Below are 17,802 nucleotides of genomic sequence, written 5' to 3'. Positions count from 1 at the left end.
GACTTCCTGTGCTGCAAGCTTGGGCAATCTTCATTGTCAAGCATGAGTGATAATCCTAAATATCAAGTATGATTTTATTTTTAGATTTAGGATTGGAGACAATGGGCCTCATTACAAGTTTGATGGCAGCCATGCTGTCATTACCGGCATGGCTACCTCCATACTCGTGTCCGGGCCACGAAAAAGGGAATTACCGGGCCATTCCGACTTTTACGGGCCCAGTAATTGCCATTTTTGGGACCCAGAACATCCCCATTCACATTTGAGCCCCAATAGGGCTCAATGGGAATGGGGAGGATGCTAACAACGGACCCGTTAATGACGGGTCCGTTGTTAGCATCCTGGTCTGCTCGCGGGTGCCGGTAGGCACGTCTGGCCAGACCAGAGGTGCATACCGCCACCCGCGAGCAAACTGGTAATGTGGGGGCCCGGTATGAACGGTGCTGGTACCTTACCGGCACCGTTCATACCGCCGCCGCCAGGGTCATAATGAAGCCCAATGCACGCCTTACTTTTCGAACCTTGATTTGCTTGAGTTGAAACAAGTAGTTCCTCCAGGCATTGGGTAACCATTGAAGTCAATGTAATCATGTCTTTACCATATTCTGACCAATTCAATTCATTTCAAACTATTGATACCATTCCAACAATTGTAGCTGGTAAGCGCATACAAACACCAAAATATAACCTGCCAAATTTTTGTATTTATTTGTCTTTATATGAAGAATTTGCCTGAAATCTAACAGCCACCCTTATTTCTCTGCAGCTCTGCAATAAAGTTGTGTTTCTGGTGAGCTTTGTTGGAAACCGAGGAACATTTACACGCGGTTACAGCGCGGTCATCATGGATGTGGCATTTCTGTACCATGTGGTGTATGTCATTATCTGCTCGCTGGGCCTCTTTGTGCATGAATTCTTCTATAGCTTCCTGGTGAGTTTTGGTACAGGCTGTTGAGTTTTCAAACAGTGGTTGAATATTTTTGCAAATACTCATGAAATTAAAAAGAAGTAGCTATGCCAATGGATAGCATGTGTATTGTGTGGATCTATGTTTGGACCCCAATGGTAAGATTTACAAAGCTGTATTGTAGGAGCAAACTGCTGCTATTGAAGTAGGGCCTCATTACGAGTTTGGAGGTAGCCATGCCGTTTTTAGCGGCATGGCTACCCCCAAACCGGGTACCGGGTCCCAAAAATAGGGAATAACCGGCCATGCCGACTTTTGCGGGCCCGGTAATTCCCATTCTCGGTACCCGGACCCGGTACATCCCCATTTCCATTTGAGCCCCGATGGGGCTCAATGGGAATGGGGAGGATGCTAACAACTGGCCCGTTAATGATGGGCCCGTTGTTAGCATCCTGGTCTGCTAGCGGGTCCCGCTCTGCACGTCTGGTCTGGCCAGGCGTCCAGAGCGGGACCCACTGCAGACCTCGTAATGTGGTGGCCCGGAATGAACGGTGCCCGCCCCTTACTGGCACCGTTCATTCCGCGGCCGCCTACCGTGTAATGAGGCCCATAAAGTTTTAGGAGATTCCAGAGACATACAGAGTAAGATTATGACAATCATTTGAATTTCAGAAAATCGATCTTGTATGGTATCTAGGAGGGTGAGCAGTATCGTTCCTTTAATCCTGCCCTCCATGCACTGTCCTACTACTGTAAATTACCCCAGCATATCAGGGTATGTGCTGCACACAGCTTTGAGCCCAAGTAGCTTTCATTGATCAACAAATTAGCCTCCTGGCCGTACCCATCTCCATTGGAATTAAGAGTTACTGTTGCATGAAATTGTGTTATTATTGCGTCACGAACCTCAAAAATTATAAAGGGTACTCTTCAGATATATAAATGGGAAAGCTTGTTTTTGATTTGACATAACTACTTATACTCTTATGTCCCGTCCCCTTTCTTCCATACTGCATGGGCGTCCCTTCCAAGGGAGGGGAGACAGGACCTTTTTCACCAGAAAAAACCTTCTTCCCCTTTAAATTTAGCGGCGTGCGGGGTGCGGCCCCAGTAGCATGTGCTGCCCTGACTCTGCCCTCCGGTGCCACACCTCAGCCCCCTTTTCCGCGTTGACGTGAACATGCCGAATTCACCAGCGCTCCTGGGTTTGGCTTCGGCCATGTAATTCCACTTGCGGATACTTCTTCGTCCGTCTTTTTTGTCTTTTATCATACAGGTACTCGATCCTCAGGCATCAGGCTCCTCCCCGGCGCATTTCGACTTCCACAGGGCTCAGCAGGGGTCCATCCTGCGACGGGCTCTTTCCAACTTCAGACCCCCACGCCCTCTGCCTACGTTTCCTTGGCCGAGACCCCGGTTGGCAAGCTTGTACAGTGTAACACCCTGTCATCGAGGTCTCTGAAGAACAGACTAGTCAGGTGGAGGGAGCTCTTCCAGAAGTCACCTCCAGAGGACCTGAAGGACTTCGTTAAACATCGATCCAGGCCCAAGGTAGGGCCTCTATTTTCCATCGCATCCAGCAAGGGAGACTCCTTCACAAGGACTCGCCCACGTGGGAGGGATCGCTCAGGTTCTCTTACCAGCACATGCTCCTCCCAGTGACAGTGTTGAAGGCCCGGAAGGTTCTTGTACCGGATCTTCACCCGAGGGGTTCCGCCCTTACCAGCATCATGTCTGAGGGGCCATGCCCTATTACCGACATTACGTCTGAGGGGGCGCCTAAACGCACCTCTGCTGGCCCCTGGGCCGAGGGTGTCACACCTACCGGGTTTAGGCTCGAGGAGCAGGGTAGGCCTCATGATCCACACTCAAGAGTCCTGGAGGAGGCTGGGCCCAGCGAGCCGAGCAACACGAGGCAGGGACGTGGCAGGCAGCTCGATAAAATGGCCGCTGTGCCAGACATCAGAACCCGTCCAATGCCATTCCAGGAGTTTGTCGAGGAACGAGTGTCAATGTGGGAGTGGCCTCAACCAGGTACATGGCCTACAGCCTAGCCTTCATTTGCGCAGGGCAGGTTCCTGCTACGTCTGTATGGGCAGGGTATGCAGCGGCTCGAGCAGCCTCCCGCTGCCCCGTCTATATCCCCTACTACCCCTCTGGCCTGTGAGGACAGATTCTTTAAGAGGTTCCTCTGGCTCATGAATTCTCCTCGGATGGGGGTTATCCTCAGGGATGCCATCAGGGACATGCTCCCTCCAATGTTTCCAGCACCTCAGGCTCCTCTGCCGTCACACCCCGTCCCCGGCGCAGCCTTTGCCTCCGGCCCCCCAGCTGATTCCTCGGGCGGTTCTGTACCAGCCTCCTCCACAGCCTCCGGCTCCGGTCCTGGTACCCCACCCGCCGGCTTCCACTACTCCTCCACTGTCGCAGGATCCTCCTGACCCACAGGACACGGAAGAATGGGAGGACCCTGACATGCCCTCGTCAGCCAAGGCCTTCCACGAACGTCTTGCAGGTCTGGCGGGGTACCTGGGCCTGCCTCAACCTGAGGTCGAGCAACCGGCAGAGGGGGTCCCTGCTGAAGTCCTCACGCGACGACCCTCTGCCAAAACATGAATTCCACTGCAGACCAATCTAGTCTCCCTGGCCATAAAGGGTTGACTCAAGCCCCACTCTGCCCAGCTGGTCAATCGACACCTGGATGTCAAGTACAGGCAGATGGAGGGGGATACATTCTTGCTATAGGCCCATCCTCAGCCACACTCCTCGGTGATCGCTGCAGCATCAGTATACTCCAAGCCTCAGCCGTACTCAGCCTCCTCCTCTACAACGCTGCTAGGGAAGGAGGAGGAGATCTTGGAGGCGTACGGGAGGAATCTGTATTCCAACACGTCCTTGCATCTTTGTCAGGCCAACGCCGATGCCATGCTGGCTGCCTCTAACCAGAGTTTATGGCGGGAAATTGCATATTTCCTCCCAGAACTCCCTATGCAAAGCCATTCACATTTCAAGGCGGGACTGGCTGAGGCCAAGCTGGTGGCGCAGGACCTCATGGAGTCTACCGTGGCCCATATTGACACCTCTGGCCGTGCCATCTGTATCGCCACAGACATGAGAAGGACAGCCTGGCTCCGTGCAACGAAATTCAACCCGGATATCCAGGAACGCATGTTAGACCTGCCGTTCGAGAGGGGGGGGGGCTCTTCCACTCCTCCACGGATGAGGAGCTGGACAAAAATAAAAACAGCTCACAAACAGCCAAGTCTTTATACATCCTGAAAAAGACCATGCCCAAATCGTTTACCCAGTCACAGCAGCGCTCCGACATACGGAGGGTTCTGCGGCTTCCAAGAATGGAGGTCCAGGCAGCCGGAGCACTCGCCAACTCCAAATCGGCACAAGCAACAAAAGGGGGGGGGAGTAAGGGCTTTTTCCAGTCCCCCTTCTCCGCAACAGTCTGTGAGGGAAACAAGGCATGACACGCCCCTCTGGGTCCACGTGTCTCCAGCAGGGAGCAGGCTTGCTCTCCATGCACATTTCTGGAACCAAAATTTCACAGACCCCTGGATCCTCTCTGTAGTATCCATGGGGTACAGCCTACCCATTCCAGCCTCTCCTCCCTCCTCCCCTCCACTCCCTCAGGTTGGGACAGCAACTCTTCTGGCAGAGATCCGTTCGCTCGTAGAGAGACAGGCAGTGAAGGAAGTCCCAGCCTCCCAGCGAGGGCTTTTACTCCAGGATTTTCGCCATTCAGAAAAAGAACCAGGCGGGCCTTAGAGTTGTGCCGGACCTTTCCACCATCCCTGGTTACGTCAGCTTTTATAGCGGAGACATTGTGCAAGGGAGACTGGATGTGCTCCCTGGATCTGAAGGATGCGTACCTACACTACCCGATTTGGCATATCTATACTTTGGCATCTCAAGTAATCCTGCAGTTGCTGATCCTAACACTCCCCTGTGTATGTACTGCACCTAACAATTGCTCAAAAACCAAACATGAGCATAATAAGATTTGTGTGCCAAGCCTAAAGCTCTAAATTGGATCTGACAATCCACTGCAAGACAATAAAGCTTATGCAAAGCCAGAAAGATGTGGTCTCTGTAGCCCAAGCAATGGAGAAGTCGGGCAGTAGCACACTGGACAAGCCTTGAGTAATCTGAAATAAAAGGCATTACAATAATCCAGTCTACCCGAAATAAATGCATTGATCAGTTGGAAAAGTAATCCAGGAATCTTGCAAGAAAGCCGAGCAGAAAGAAGCATGCACCTGAAATCATGTTAATTCAGGGTCCAGAGACAAGTGCGGTCCTAAGTATACTCCTGAATTCTAAGCTTTCAATGAAGGAGCAGTGCATGTCCACAGACTAAAGGGTCAGCAAATTTCAGTCCCTGATTTAGTAACTGAAAGCTGTTAACTACTATTCAAGGAAGAGTTACTCAAAGACTCTGCAACAGATTAGAGCATAATAAAATATAACGTTTTTGGGTGTTAAATTTCAGATGGTTTAGAATCATCCAGGAATTAATTTGTCCAAAATAGTCTTTAAAACAGACTTCCTTATCGGAGTAACCCATCTGAAAAATCAGCTGGGTGTGATCTGCATAAATGTAAAAGAAATCTTCAAAGAGTCAGATCAAATCTGCCAGTGTTCTCATGCAGAGGTTGTATAACAATGGGCATAACAGTGAGCCCTGCAGGACAAGTAATTGCTTTTTTCAGTGACTCATGTGATAGACCGACTGTTTGAACTCTACCAATGAGAAAAGATGTAAAAATCTAATCCAGGCCTAATGTGCTGTCTATGATCCCTACTCTATGAAGACACATCAAAAGGATTGCATGGTCAATGGTTTCAAAGAACACAATCAGATCAAGCAAGATGAGGATGCTGCCCTCATACGCCGCTTGTCTGACCTCATCCATGGTGGCCCCCACTACGAGTTTGATGCTGCGCCCAGGCCGAAAGCCAGTCTGTGTGTCATCTAGCATGCCATTTTTTCTGCAAAGGCTTCTAGCAGCTTACACAAGTAAGCTTGACTAAACGGTTTTGATAAAGGGCAGACATTTTCTATCAGTCCATTTAAGGCTTTTTGAGTTAAGGAGTTACAACTTACAGCTTAGGCCTCTCAGGAACATAACTGGATGACAAAGATCTATTAATGCGTTGACAGAAGCTCGAGGCAACCAAGGATCTAACCACTTATCTATATAACCCTGGCTGCACAGAGCTTGTGTGTAGATCTTTTTGGTTGATGGGCTGTCATAATATCTATTAGCACCCGGGGTGGGTGAGCCAGCCAATCAAGTTGCTCGGATCGTGGGCTGAATCCCACAATCCAAGCCCACATTCCGTGCAACCTTAAGGTTGCTCTCACCCTCCCCTCCATCGTCCACCCTTTCAGTCCGGTCTCGTTACCTTACATCTCCATCCCATACCCGAATCACTTACTTGATTTCTTAGGCTGCAGCATGCCACCGCTCCAGCCTCCCAGTCCGCTGTGGAAATGGGAGAGGGGCTCTGCATAGTGCCCTGCCTTTCATCTCTACGGCGGCCATCTTAAGTAAGTATTTTGTTTGAATGACCAGGGTGCCCCCGGCACATCCTGTTCATTCAAACAAAATGCATTGCTCCCAGCACTCCTGGTGTTCAGATTGAAAACCTGGGGTGCCAATAGCAATAACAGACCAGATCGGGTGTTATTGCTATAATAAAGCAGACTTACAAGTGGGCTGAAATCATTAAAAAAATACTGAGTCCACTGCTCTACTGGATATACTACAGAAGAAGGTACTACTGATGTAATGCATTTCAAAAGTGAAAAAAAACATCACCATACCAAGCAGGATGGAAACAAAACTTGCTTTTAAATGCATCAGTCACAATTCTCTCCCCAGCTTAGACAACTTCATAGCTCTAACAAAATGCCCAGTTCTGTAACATACTTACAGCATGATGCACTGGTTAAGCATGACCGAGCAGCTGACTGAAACCAAGCCTCTACCAAGCTTCATTTGCTCTCCATGGTAACAAGCACACCTTGCTCTAGCTACACCTAAATATGAAAAATGTGTGAATCCCTTTGGTAAAACTTTTTTTTAAAGAAAAAAAGCCTCCTGAGATTTTCTCAAGTTTCTGAATCAAATCAGGTTGAAACAGTAGAACATTTTAATTTCCATGGTGTGTCTTTTTTTTTTACATGTCCGCAACTTGTTAATTCTTTGAGCTTTGAGTGTAAATATTTTCTCTTTATTTTTATTTAGGTGCTTTATACAACTGAGTAGTGTTTCAAAGCGCCACAAGGCTAAATGTGAAGGGGACAAGGGAAAAATAATGATAGCAAACACAGTAAAATATAGTCATGGTCCTACTAGGCCTTGTAGCATTCGGCTGTGCAATTGTAGTGAGAAGCGCAGGAGATAGGAAGGGAGGGGGGCAGAGGAGTGGGCAAGTGCTGGTGGAGGGCCCCGGAGGGAAGTGTCAAGGGGAGCCAGGGAGTAGGACCTCAGGCTAGGTGCAAGTGCATGCGACTCCAGAGGGTGGGATGCAGAGCCGCCAAGCAGGACAGTGTAGTGGGGGGTGGGCGGGTGCTGGTATCGACTGGGAAGAAGGGCCTGAAATCCTGTGAGATTCATGAGGATCTGGCCACCAGTCACAGCGACAGTGGGGTGATTAGCAGGGAGGGGAAAGGGGTAGAGAACAGCAGAGTTTTGAGCAGTTTCCGGAACTTGAGGAGGTCTGGCTCCAGTCTGAGAGGGCGCAGAGAGGCCGTTCCAAAGGGAGTCGCCAGCCAAGGAGAGAATCCTGCCCCACACTCTCTGCTTAGAGAAGCCTTTGACAGTCAGAGGGTTGGAGTGGGAGGAGCATAGGGCTCTAGAAGGGGGTATTTAGGGAGGGAAAGTTGGAGATAGCATGGTCTCAGGCCCCAGAAGACCTTGTGGATGATGCAGAGAGTCTTGAATGTTATCCTTGCAGTCACTGAGAGCCAGTAGGGAGATTTTAGGGCTGGAGAGATACGGTCCCTGGGTTTGAGGCCAAGGATATGTCTTGTTGTCCTAGTCTGGATTAGCTGGAGTGGGCGTAGGAAGGAAAGAGGGAGATTGAGAAAGAGGCTGTTGTAGTAGTCCAGCCTGGAGAGGACCAGAGCTCTGGAGACATTGAGCTTCTGGGAGAGGGTGAGGAAAGGAAGAATGTCTCTGAGGAAATGGAGCTGGAAGTGAGACTTCTTAGTAAGGTCCATGATATGAGGGATGAAAGAGAGAGACAAATCGAAGATGACCCTGAGATTTTGGACCTCATACGATGGTGGGGGTAGAGGGCCCAAAGAGGGTGGCCATAGAGTAGGAGGATCGGAGGGTGCAGGTGTCCCAATCAGAAAGATCTCTGTCTTACTGGCGTTAAGGCAGAGATTGTTAGCTGCACACCATGCCTGAATGGCAGACGGGCAGTCAGGGATCAGAAAGGACGAGGAGGAGGTAGTAGAGGGAAGTTTGAAGGAAAGCTGTGTGTAATTGGTATAACACTGGAAATGGGGAGAGGAGGGGGAACTCAGGTGAGCGAGAGGGGCAAGCTAGATTTTGAAGAACAGGGGCGATAGGATAGAGCCCTGGGGGACGCCGCAGATAGCGAGTGAGATGGTGGAGGAGAAAGAGCCCAACTGCATTTGGGAGGGGCAATTAGTGACTAAAGACGTCAGCCAATCCAGTGCCCAGTCAGTGATGCCGAGGGTCTCACTGAGTCGTTTTATGAGGATGGAATTGTTGACCGTATCAAAACCAGGGGAGAGATCAAGGAGAATGAGAACAGCTTGAGAGTTGGAATCGAGATTTGCAAGCATTGTTCCTCCGGTGTTCAGGAGAACAATTTCCGTCTTAAAAAGAAAACGCACCTGAGGCTCTATTAGTCTTAGCACTCACAGGAGGGGTGTATCCCTGGACATTAAAGGCATTTTAAACCTTGTAAATAACCATTGATTTGCCGCCAGATGTTTGATACCAAGTATACACTGCTACAACTGCTTTAAAGCTAAATGAAGAAACATTTATTGTTTCATAAAAAATCCTCATCAACGCTTTTGTTTGGATTGTCTTGCTATATAATCATGTGATAACAGGTGTGATTAATATCCACTTTAATGTTAATCAGTGTTGCCACCCTAAGACGGATAAAGGGCTGAGATGGTACTATCAGGATTCAAATCTCTGACTTCAGGTTACACAGAGAGGATTGAGGCAAGGACTTAACTCTGTTTTTGTGGCAAAACTTGTAAAAGTCATATAATAATAAACATGTCAGTTGACAGTGGAACCCTTGAAAACATTGTGAGAAACCTGAGGGTGTTTTCCCAAGTAGACCTCAGGAAACCCTTATTCAAGTGTCCAGGGGGCGGGCGGGCTGGCACTCTCAGAACCCAACCCTGAGGGTGGACGAGCGAGGGAGGATCATCTGGATAGGGGTACCCGGGGTTATGCTCATTGCAATGCCCCAGGTGAGAGGCGGTATTGTGTCAGAAAAGTAGAGAAGGGCGAGATATCTGAGGCTTTCATGGGCTGTATTACATCTGCCTCCCTTATAATGTTAGATCCCTCATCTTACAAAGTTGTAACTCCATAACAAGCCATTATATTTACACCATATGAGGGGGCGTGGCCTGATGGCCATGTGAGCAGACGTGCTTGTGGTGAAGCTCCCGATGATGCGGCATTAATCCTGTAAAAAAGTGCAGATGCACGAGCCCTTCAAAGACTACAAAAGCAGGCACTGGTGTATGAAGGCACTGGGCACTGAAGCCAACGGACTGCAGCCCTCGTACTGCGAGGAGTCGGCAGATATGAGGGAGTGAAGTTCATGAGAATGGAGACCCGCGAAGGCAAGATGGCGGAGGCTCCGGGCAGCTCCGAGACAAAGGAACCCGCGTGTGGACCCGCGACTGTACCCAGGGCATGAGCCATCGCGGAGTGCGCCGTGTGTGGAGAAGCGGATCCTGCAGTGTGACACGGACGAGTGTATTGTGCCCTCAATAGCCGCTTCGCGGACAAAACGAACAGACGGATGGGCAGCCGGTGCTAGGACCACGCATGCAGTGCGGCAGGAGGCGCTGAACCTCTTCGGCCGGGACATGGCAGTGACAGGGCATTTTAGGGCAGGAAAGATCATACCAACAGATCCCAGCCCAACAGCGACTGGCCTGTGGAGCCGGCGACAGTGGTGCCGGACTGGCGGTTGCGCAAGCAGCACCCGGGAGGCACCACGCATGTGTGCACTCGGGCTCCGAGCCCGCACAGGAAAGTGGCATAGACGGTGGAAACGCACGGCTTGCACGTTGAGGCGGCCCAGGGATCTTGCATTTGTGGAAGATGGTGCCGCGACCTGACCTACAGACGATCGCTGACTAATTTGGCAATCCTTAGCAGAGGAAACACTCATGGATTCCATAGGGTCACCATACACTGGCCCAGGTGAATGCCACTGAACTATCAGGAACACCAAGTACAAAGAACAATTCACAGTGAGACCATGCTGGAAGACGGAATCCAGCAACCTAGGTGCTGGTAGGGCATAATAGCGCTCAGTTACTGCCCTGCAGTGAGCTGTCCAACCCCAAGGCAGGCAGATCAGGACGCAACCCCCAACCCCAAGCAGACCCGCACAGTGGACGCATACCAGGGCATCACATTGGGCAGAATTGGCATCGAAACGCCCACAACACAGAAGAGCACATACTACTTTGAACGGTCCACAATAAAACTTGAACACCACAGGAGCCGAGGCAAGAAGGAATGAACCCACATGCTTACGTGGGAGGACATAGTCCATTCTGGAAATAAGATAAGTCGCCGGAGGACACCCCTGACACGATCGGACTGGGCCCGGACATTTTGGCCACTGAGCGGCATAAAGCACATAGAGATACAGCTAACGCACCCGCTGCCCTGAGGCCACTAGCGGAGTCGGAGAGGGGGTCCACACGGTTACGTGGGAGGGCACAACCCATTCCTGCAGCTAAGAGATAGTTTTGGGATGCTTTTGGGACAGCCCCCCAGGGCTCAGGTGATAACGGAAGTCTGCCCCCGCTGGGGCTGAAAAACCACAAGTGGTGGGGCTCACCCACGAATTCTAGCGGCAGCGCCATTTCCAACAAACCTCCAAGACTGAAGGGCAAACAGCCTACGCTAGACGAATACGCCAAGGCACCGCCCGGCCCAGAAGGGGCCAGGAGCAAGGACAGGACCCCCGCTGGGATCGTGGCCGCCATGGGCACGAACCAGGAGGTCCTTGCCGCGATCGCTGATCTGAAGGTGGCTTGGGAAACCAAGCTTGAACTGGCCGTGACCGAATTGAAAACATTGCTGGAGCTCAAAGTTGGAGCGGTGCAAGAGGAAGTGAATCTTCTCCGGCAAGATGCCAGGTCACTGGCGGAGCGCACTGAGAACCGGACTGTGCTTCACATAAATCGGAACTTCACGCCCTAGTGCAGCGCGTGGGCAACCTAGAGAACAGGGCGGAGGAGGCAGAAGGACGTGCCCGGAGGAATAATATCCGCATTGTTGGCTTGCCGGAGGGAACAGAGGGTCCCAACCCACAGAGTTTATTGAATCTATGCTGCTGCAGGAGATAACCGGAGGAGTCTTGTCCCAGGGGTTCGCGGTGGAGAGGGCGCATAGGGCTTTAACGAGGAAGCCGCCACCGGGCAACCCACCTAGGCCAGTGATTGCTAAGATCCTCAACTATCAGGTTCGAGAAAGAATCCTTGAACACTTCCGTAAGGGTGGAACAATACAAAGAGGGACAGCAAACATAACTGCCTACCCAGATTATACCCTGATGGTGCAATGGAGCCGTATGAACTTTGGAATTGTCAAGAGAAGACTGCGAGAAGCGGGCCACAAGTACATGTTGCTCTACCCGGCGAAACTAAAAGTTTTCCATAAAAGCAGAACCTTGTTTTTCGACACTCCGGAAGAAGCTATGGGGTGGCTCGACCTGCAAAGCTGCCCCCAGGAGTCGGGCATCCAGATGGGAGAAGGAGAAGGAAGAGATAAGTAATGCGCAGGGGGGCACCTGCAGGTGTCGTGGCTTAAGACTATGGGACTTGCTTATAGTAACTGATGCAGCGTATGGGCTGGCATGAACAGGTTGGAAAGGAACATGATCCGTGAGCACTGTGACTATTGCTTAGTTAGGGAACCTCGCAGAGCTAGTCCTTATACCCCCATTTAGAGTTTAGTTAGGTCACCGATAGTGCGGTGACACCCTGCTGGGGTCCTGACCTGGGTGTTCCAGGGTAGGACCAAACGCGGGGGAGCCTGAGATCCAGGGATGGAGCTGGGCAGCTGTTGGGGTTGGGGTAAGGTGGGGTTGGGGGAGGGATGGGGTTGTGTGCAGTGGGTTGTTGTAGCTGGGGAGAGGGTACGGGAGTTTGGTGTGTACATAGTTATGGGGAGTTTAAGTCTACATGAGAGCCTATATGGAAGAGCTAGAGGGTCGTATCTGTATTGCATGAGCAGGTGGGATTGGCTGGACGGAAGGAAGATGGGTACTGAAGAGCTATGGGAGATCTTAAGATAGTAACGTGGAATGTCAGGGGACTTAACAGTTAAAGAGGAACAAGGTCATGCTATATCTGAAAAGACAAAAGATAGATATTGCATTGCTGCAGGAGACGCATTTAACGCATGAAAAGTTGGAGCTGGTTGGGAAAAAATGGAAAGGTACTGTAGTGGGTTCCTCGTACTCTGTCTATGCTAGGGGAGTACTGGTCTGGGTGGCGCCGCACGTCCTGTACCAGCTGACACAGGAAGTGGTAGACACTGAGGGGCGGATGATTATAGTGAAAGGGGTGGTAGAGAATAAAGAGGTGTGCATTGTAAACACGTATGCCCCTAATCAGAACACGGCGGCGTATTTCAGGACCCTGTGCACTAACCTATGTAGGTGTGTGGGTAGTGCGGTGATTTGGGGAGGGGATTTCAATTGTGTACTGGACCCCAAGGTAGATAGATCTGATGACAAGATTAACAGGCCCGCCCCAGCAGCTAAAGCATTGCAGACGCTACTAGACCACTTTGGGTTGGTGGATGTGTGGAGAACAAAGCATCCTGGGGAGAAGCAATATATTAGCACTACTCAGCCCTGCAGCAGCTGCACACGAGATTTGATTATATTTTTGCCACGCCAGATGTAGTGGTAGAGATTACGCAAGTAGAATATAAAGCGAGAGTCCTCTCGGATCACTCGCCCCTGGTCCTGGGGTGGCAATATTGCTGCCGAAGGGCGCGGATTCCGACATGGCGCCTCCGTGCAGAGGCGCTCAAAGATCCAGTTTTTAGAAAGGATATCAGAGATGAGATTATCAATTATTTCGAGGTGAATACAGGCAGTGTTGACTCGGCGGGCACACTATGAGAGGCCTTCAAGGTGGTGATGCGGGGGATTGCCATCGCTAAATCAAAAGGACTGCAGGGTGAGGTCCTGGCTGACCTACAAAGAAGAACAGAAGATGAACTAGAAAGAGAATTAAGAAAGGGAAATGTCGATACAGAGCTAGTGCTTAAACTACAGCAGCAGTGCGCGGAACACTGGGATAGGCTCTGCAACCTGAATTATAAAAAGTATGTTGAGAGACAGCATGCGGGTGGGGATAAAACGGGCCGCCTCTTAGCGTGGCTGTGCAAGAGTAAAGCCCCTAGGCCCCCGATTAGGACAATAACCAGAGAAGATGGAGAGGTAGCAGACACCCAAGAGGGAGTCAATAGGTAATTTGCAAATTATTACAGGGTACTGTATGAGGACAGGGGTAGGGGCAGCCAGGACGAGATACGTGAAACTTTGGAGGATATAGGATTGCCCAAGATCAGTGCAGAAGAAAGAGAAGAGCTTGATGCACCGATTACTTTGAAGGAGTTGGAGGAGGTTGTTAGGCAGCTGCCTACCAGTAAGACCCCAGGGAAGGTTGCCTGAGTCGCTCAGAGAAGCGATCATAATACCGCTCCCCAAACCTAATAAACCAGGGCATAGCTGTGGCTCATATAGGCCATTATCGATGCTGAACCAGGACGGCAAGATATTGACGGCTGTCCTGGCAAACAGATTGCGGAAAGTAATTAGTAAATTAATACATCTAGACCAAACGGGCTATGTCCCGAACAGGAATATAACTCACAACCACCGGCGACTCCATCGGGTGGTAGAATGGTGGTGTAACAATGGAGGGGAAATGGCGGTTGTGTCTTTAGACGCTGTAAAAGCTTTCAACTCGGTTAGGTGGTCGTGGCTGTTGGCGGCCCTGAGGGAGTATGGGGTGGGGCTGGGCTATATCAGGTGGGCGAAGATGCTGTATAGTGAGCCGCTAGCCAGGGTTCGAACGGGAGCGGTGATATCTGAGAGATGGCAACTTAGTAGGGGCACTAGACAGGGGTGCCCCTGGTCCCCGATGTTGTACATTTTGGCTCTGGAGCCCCTAGCGATATACCTCAGGCAACAATATGACACGATAGGTATTGAGGTAGGGGGGGAAAGACACCTGATATCCCTATATGGGGACGATTTGTTATTATACTTGAGATACCCAGAAGAAAATCTTCAGTATATTCTGGAGGTGATGGAGAGGTATGCGGGGCTGTCCGGCATAGCAGTGAATCCCCAAAAATCTAGCATATTCCCATTGGGTAGTTATAAGGGAACCCCTGTAGAAAGATTACCAGTGTTGTCAATACCATGGACGGTTAGTTCCTTCCGCTATCTTGGAATAGATGTGTATCATACGGCGGAAGAGGAACATAGACATAATACTGAGATAGCTATTGAAAAAGTCCGTAAATCTATGAAGTTTTGGGAGAAGCTGCCCTTAGCAATGATGTGACGAGGGGCGATGCTTAAGATGGTGGTCCTGCCTAGGCTTCTGCATTATTTCAGTAATATTCCATATATGATTCCCAAGAGGTTTTTTGTTAAACTGAACAGACTGTGTAGAGACTTCCTGTGGCATGGCACCCGGAACAGAGTGGCACTATGGAAGTTGCAGAATTTCCATGAGAAAGGGGGGATCAAACTGCCTAATTTTGAGGTTTATTATGTAGCGGGTCAATTACAATATGTGGCCACATGGCTCTCCAATGAAACGACCCCTGAATTTAGGTTGTTTGGGCAAGACTGTACCCCGTTCTACTTGAAGGAAATGATCTGGTTGCCCGAGTCAGAAATGAAGGAGCGCCCGGGGTTGATGATGCTAGGGTGGAAAATGTGGCGCTGAGCATGCAGGATGATGGGGGACCCGCTTCCGTGCTCCCCGCAGGTACCGCTGGTTGCTTTGGCAGGGGGAGACAAGCAAGTAAGGGTGATTGTCAGATCCTACTGGGAGTCGGTCGGGCTGGTAACGTTAGGGGATATCTGGCAAGAGGGGACCATCAAGGATTTTGAAGGACTAGGGGAAGAGGCGGCATTGCATGGGGGCCAATATGTTACGTATCACAGGTTGGTGCAGAAAATTCGGAAAATGTGGCTTGAGACAGTATTGGCGGAAGAACCAGATGCCATTATGGGAACGATATATGACATAGCGGAGGGAGGGCACAAGATTTTGAGATTGTGTGAAATGGTAATGACTAAGGTTGGGAAAGAATTGACGCATTTGAGATTGGATTGGGAAGCGGAGGTGGGAGCCCAGATGGAGGATGGGATGTGGGAGCGTGCCCTAGGATTCCATAAGAAAGTATCAAGGAATGCCCGATTGAAGCAAATTCAACTGTATGTAAAGCATAGAGCATATATGACCCTTCTGAGGATATCTAAGTTTAGAAATGCTGAGTGACAGGAATGCCCTAAGTGCGACGTGGAGAACGCTGACATGACACATATGTTTTGGTCATGCCCAGTAATCGAGTGTTTCTGGAGAGGAGTGGCACAAAAACTAGCTGGAAAAGGGGTCACGCTCGTCATAGACACAGCCTGGGCCTGCCTGCTGGGAGGGTTTCCCAGGTCGCGGAAACTTAAACATGTTGGGAAATTGAAAGATTTGGCATCTGTGCTTGCAAAGCGGAGGATTGCTATGGGATGGAAAAAGTGTCACGGACCACGGGTGGAGGTGTGGTGGAGGGAATTGCAGAAATGGGCGGAGGCTGAAACTGTGGTATGGCAGGAGGCAAGTAGCATGTATGGGGAGGAAGAAGTGGGTACCCTGATGGCATGGAAATCATTAATAGCTGAACTATTTGGAACAACATTGGATCCAGCGGAATCCGAGGAAAGTGATACCCTGCCTCATGCAGCGGATGCGGAGTGTGGAGGACAAACAGGCTCGTAACGGGGGGTGGGATTGCGGGGGCAGTGGTCAAAGACTGATTGATGTTCATGTATTGGTTGAGAATTGCACTGCGTGTTTGGTTGTATTTTTTTTGTTGGTTTGTATAAATTTAATAAAATTCTTTTAAAAAAAAATATATATATATATATACACCATATATGGTCCTATGGGTAAGGAGACATGTTTGTAGGATCTCTACAGGCTCCCAAGTCATAGACAAAAGTTTTCTCTATCCCTCACCCAAGTGGATCCCTTGTGTTGAGTTGTCTGAACATTCAATTTTTGCATATGGGTGAAGCAAGCCACCAGGAACTTGGCTGGGCCGGCCGTTACCAGATGTGCTTCCGAGAGTTTAAAAGAGGAGGTATCCTGCTTTTTCACTGCTCCCACAAGAGGCAGTTTCCCAAGGGGTATCCCTCTGCACAGTGTTGTCCTGCAAGATTCTATTTCCCAAGGGCTATTGAGAGATACAGTGTTAAACCAAGGGGTGACTTGTCAAGAGCTTTTAAGTACCCCAAGGGATTGAGGAAGCCAGAAGAAATTGTGTTCAAGCCATCAACGGTTTGACAAGAGATTTGTAAAAGGTAAAATCTTGAGGGGAGGCTTGAAGAAGAGAGTGAAAGCAGAAGGGCCTGAACCAGACTGTGAGTAACCGCTACAAGAAGATTCCCCAAAACATAGTTTTGTTTTTTGCCATAGAATAAGGATAGAAGTTTAAGAATGTTTTTTAACTGTTATTTTGGCCAATCCTTAAGACATTTATGTTGCTAGAGTTGGGTAGCCTTCAGCCTGCATGACTTTTCAAGCTTCAGAGAGGCCCTAGAATTTTGTTTTTTTTTGTTGTATATTAGGGTGTCTCCAGGCGAGACAAGGACACAAAAGATTAAAGGCATAGGCCCTCATTACGACCCTGGCGGAGATCCATGGTGCAATTTGCACCATGGACCATGGCGCTAAGCTGCCAACTCCGCCATGGGGGTTGGCGGACTTACCGCCCCATTCCGACCTTGGCGGAGCGGTAAGTCCCCAATCCCCATTTACCCTTCCCCATTCCCATTTTTGCCCCATAGGGTATAATGGGAGTGGGGAAGGCGTTAATTACGCCACCGTAAATTACGGTGGCGTAATTAACAACAAGTCCCATAGCGCCATGGATTTTTCCGCCTGCAAAAAGCAGGCGTAAAAATCACCATGGCGCTACGGGAACTCGTAGTCTGGCGGAAAGGTACGCCATGCTTTACGCTGGCGTAAACCCCTTTCCGCCAGGGTCGTAATGAGGGCAATAGTCTAGTAAAAAATTTTATTTCAAAAATAGATAGCCCACATTAAAAAAAAATACTAGCATCCTCCGTTTTAAAACTTCCTATGTAAAATTTTGAGATATTTAAGCTCAAAAGCAAGCACAAGGGCGCCGCCATAGGAAGTTTTAAAACGGAGGATGCTAGTATTTTTTTTTAATGTGGCCTATCTATTTTTGAAATAAAAATTTTTACTAGACCATCCCTTTAATAATTTAATTTACAATTTGAGACTGCATTGCTAAGGTGTTAGGCACTTGGGATGAAACTCACTTTTGTGCTAAGATTCCTTGTGC

General features: G+C 49.7%; 1 protein-coding gene across 9 annotated transcripts in view; it reads left to right on the top strand.

Moving 5' to 3' along the window:
* The window catches only part of ITPR2 (inositol 1,4,5-trisphosphate receptor type 2), a 4,412,221-nt gene that overhangs the window by 4,036,891 nt on the left and 357,528 nt on the right, over window positions 1-17,802 (top strand). For all 9 annotated transcript variants that reach the window (XM_069628470.1, XM_069628469.1, XM_069628465.1 and 6 more), the window contains one exon: window positions 767-931. In XM_069628470.1, coding sequence (XP_069484571.1) covers window positions 767-931 — 165 coding nt within the window. The remainder of the gene's footprint in view (window positions 1-766; window positions 932-17,802) is intronic.

Source organism: Ambystoma mexicanum, chromosome 12 (assembly GCF_040938575.1).
Source record: "Ambystoma mexicanum isolate Mex_15411 chromosome 12, UKY_AmexF1_1, whole genome shotgun sequence".
NCBI classification, from domain to species: Eukaryota; Metazoa; Chordata; class Amphibia; order Caudata; family Ambystomatidae; genus Ambystoma; species Ambystoma mexicanum.
This window is presented reverse-complemented; position numbering and strand designations above follow the sequence as displayed.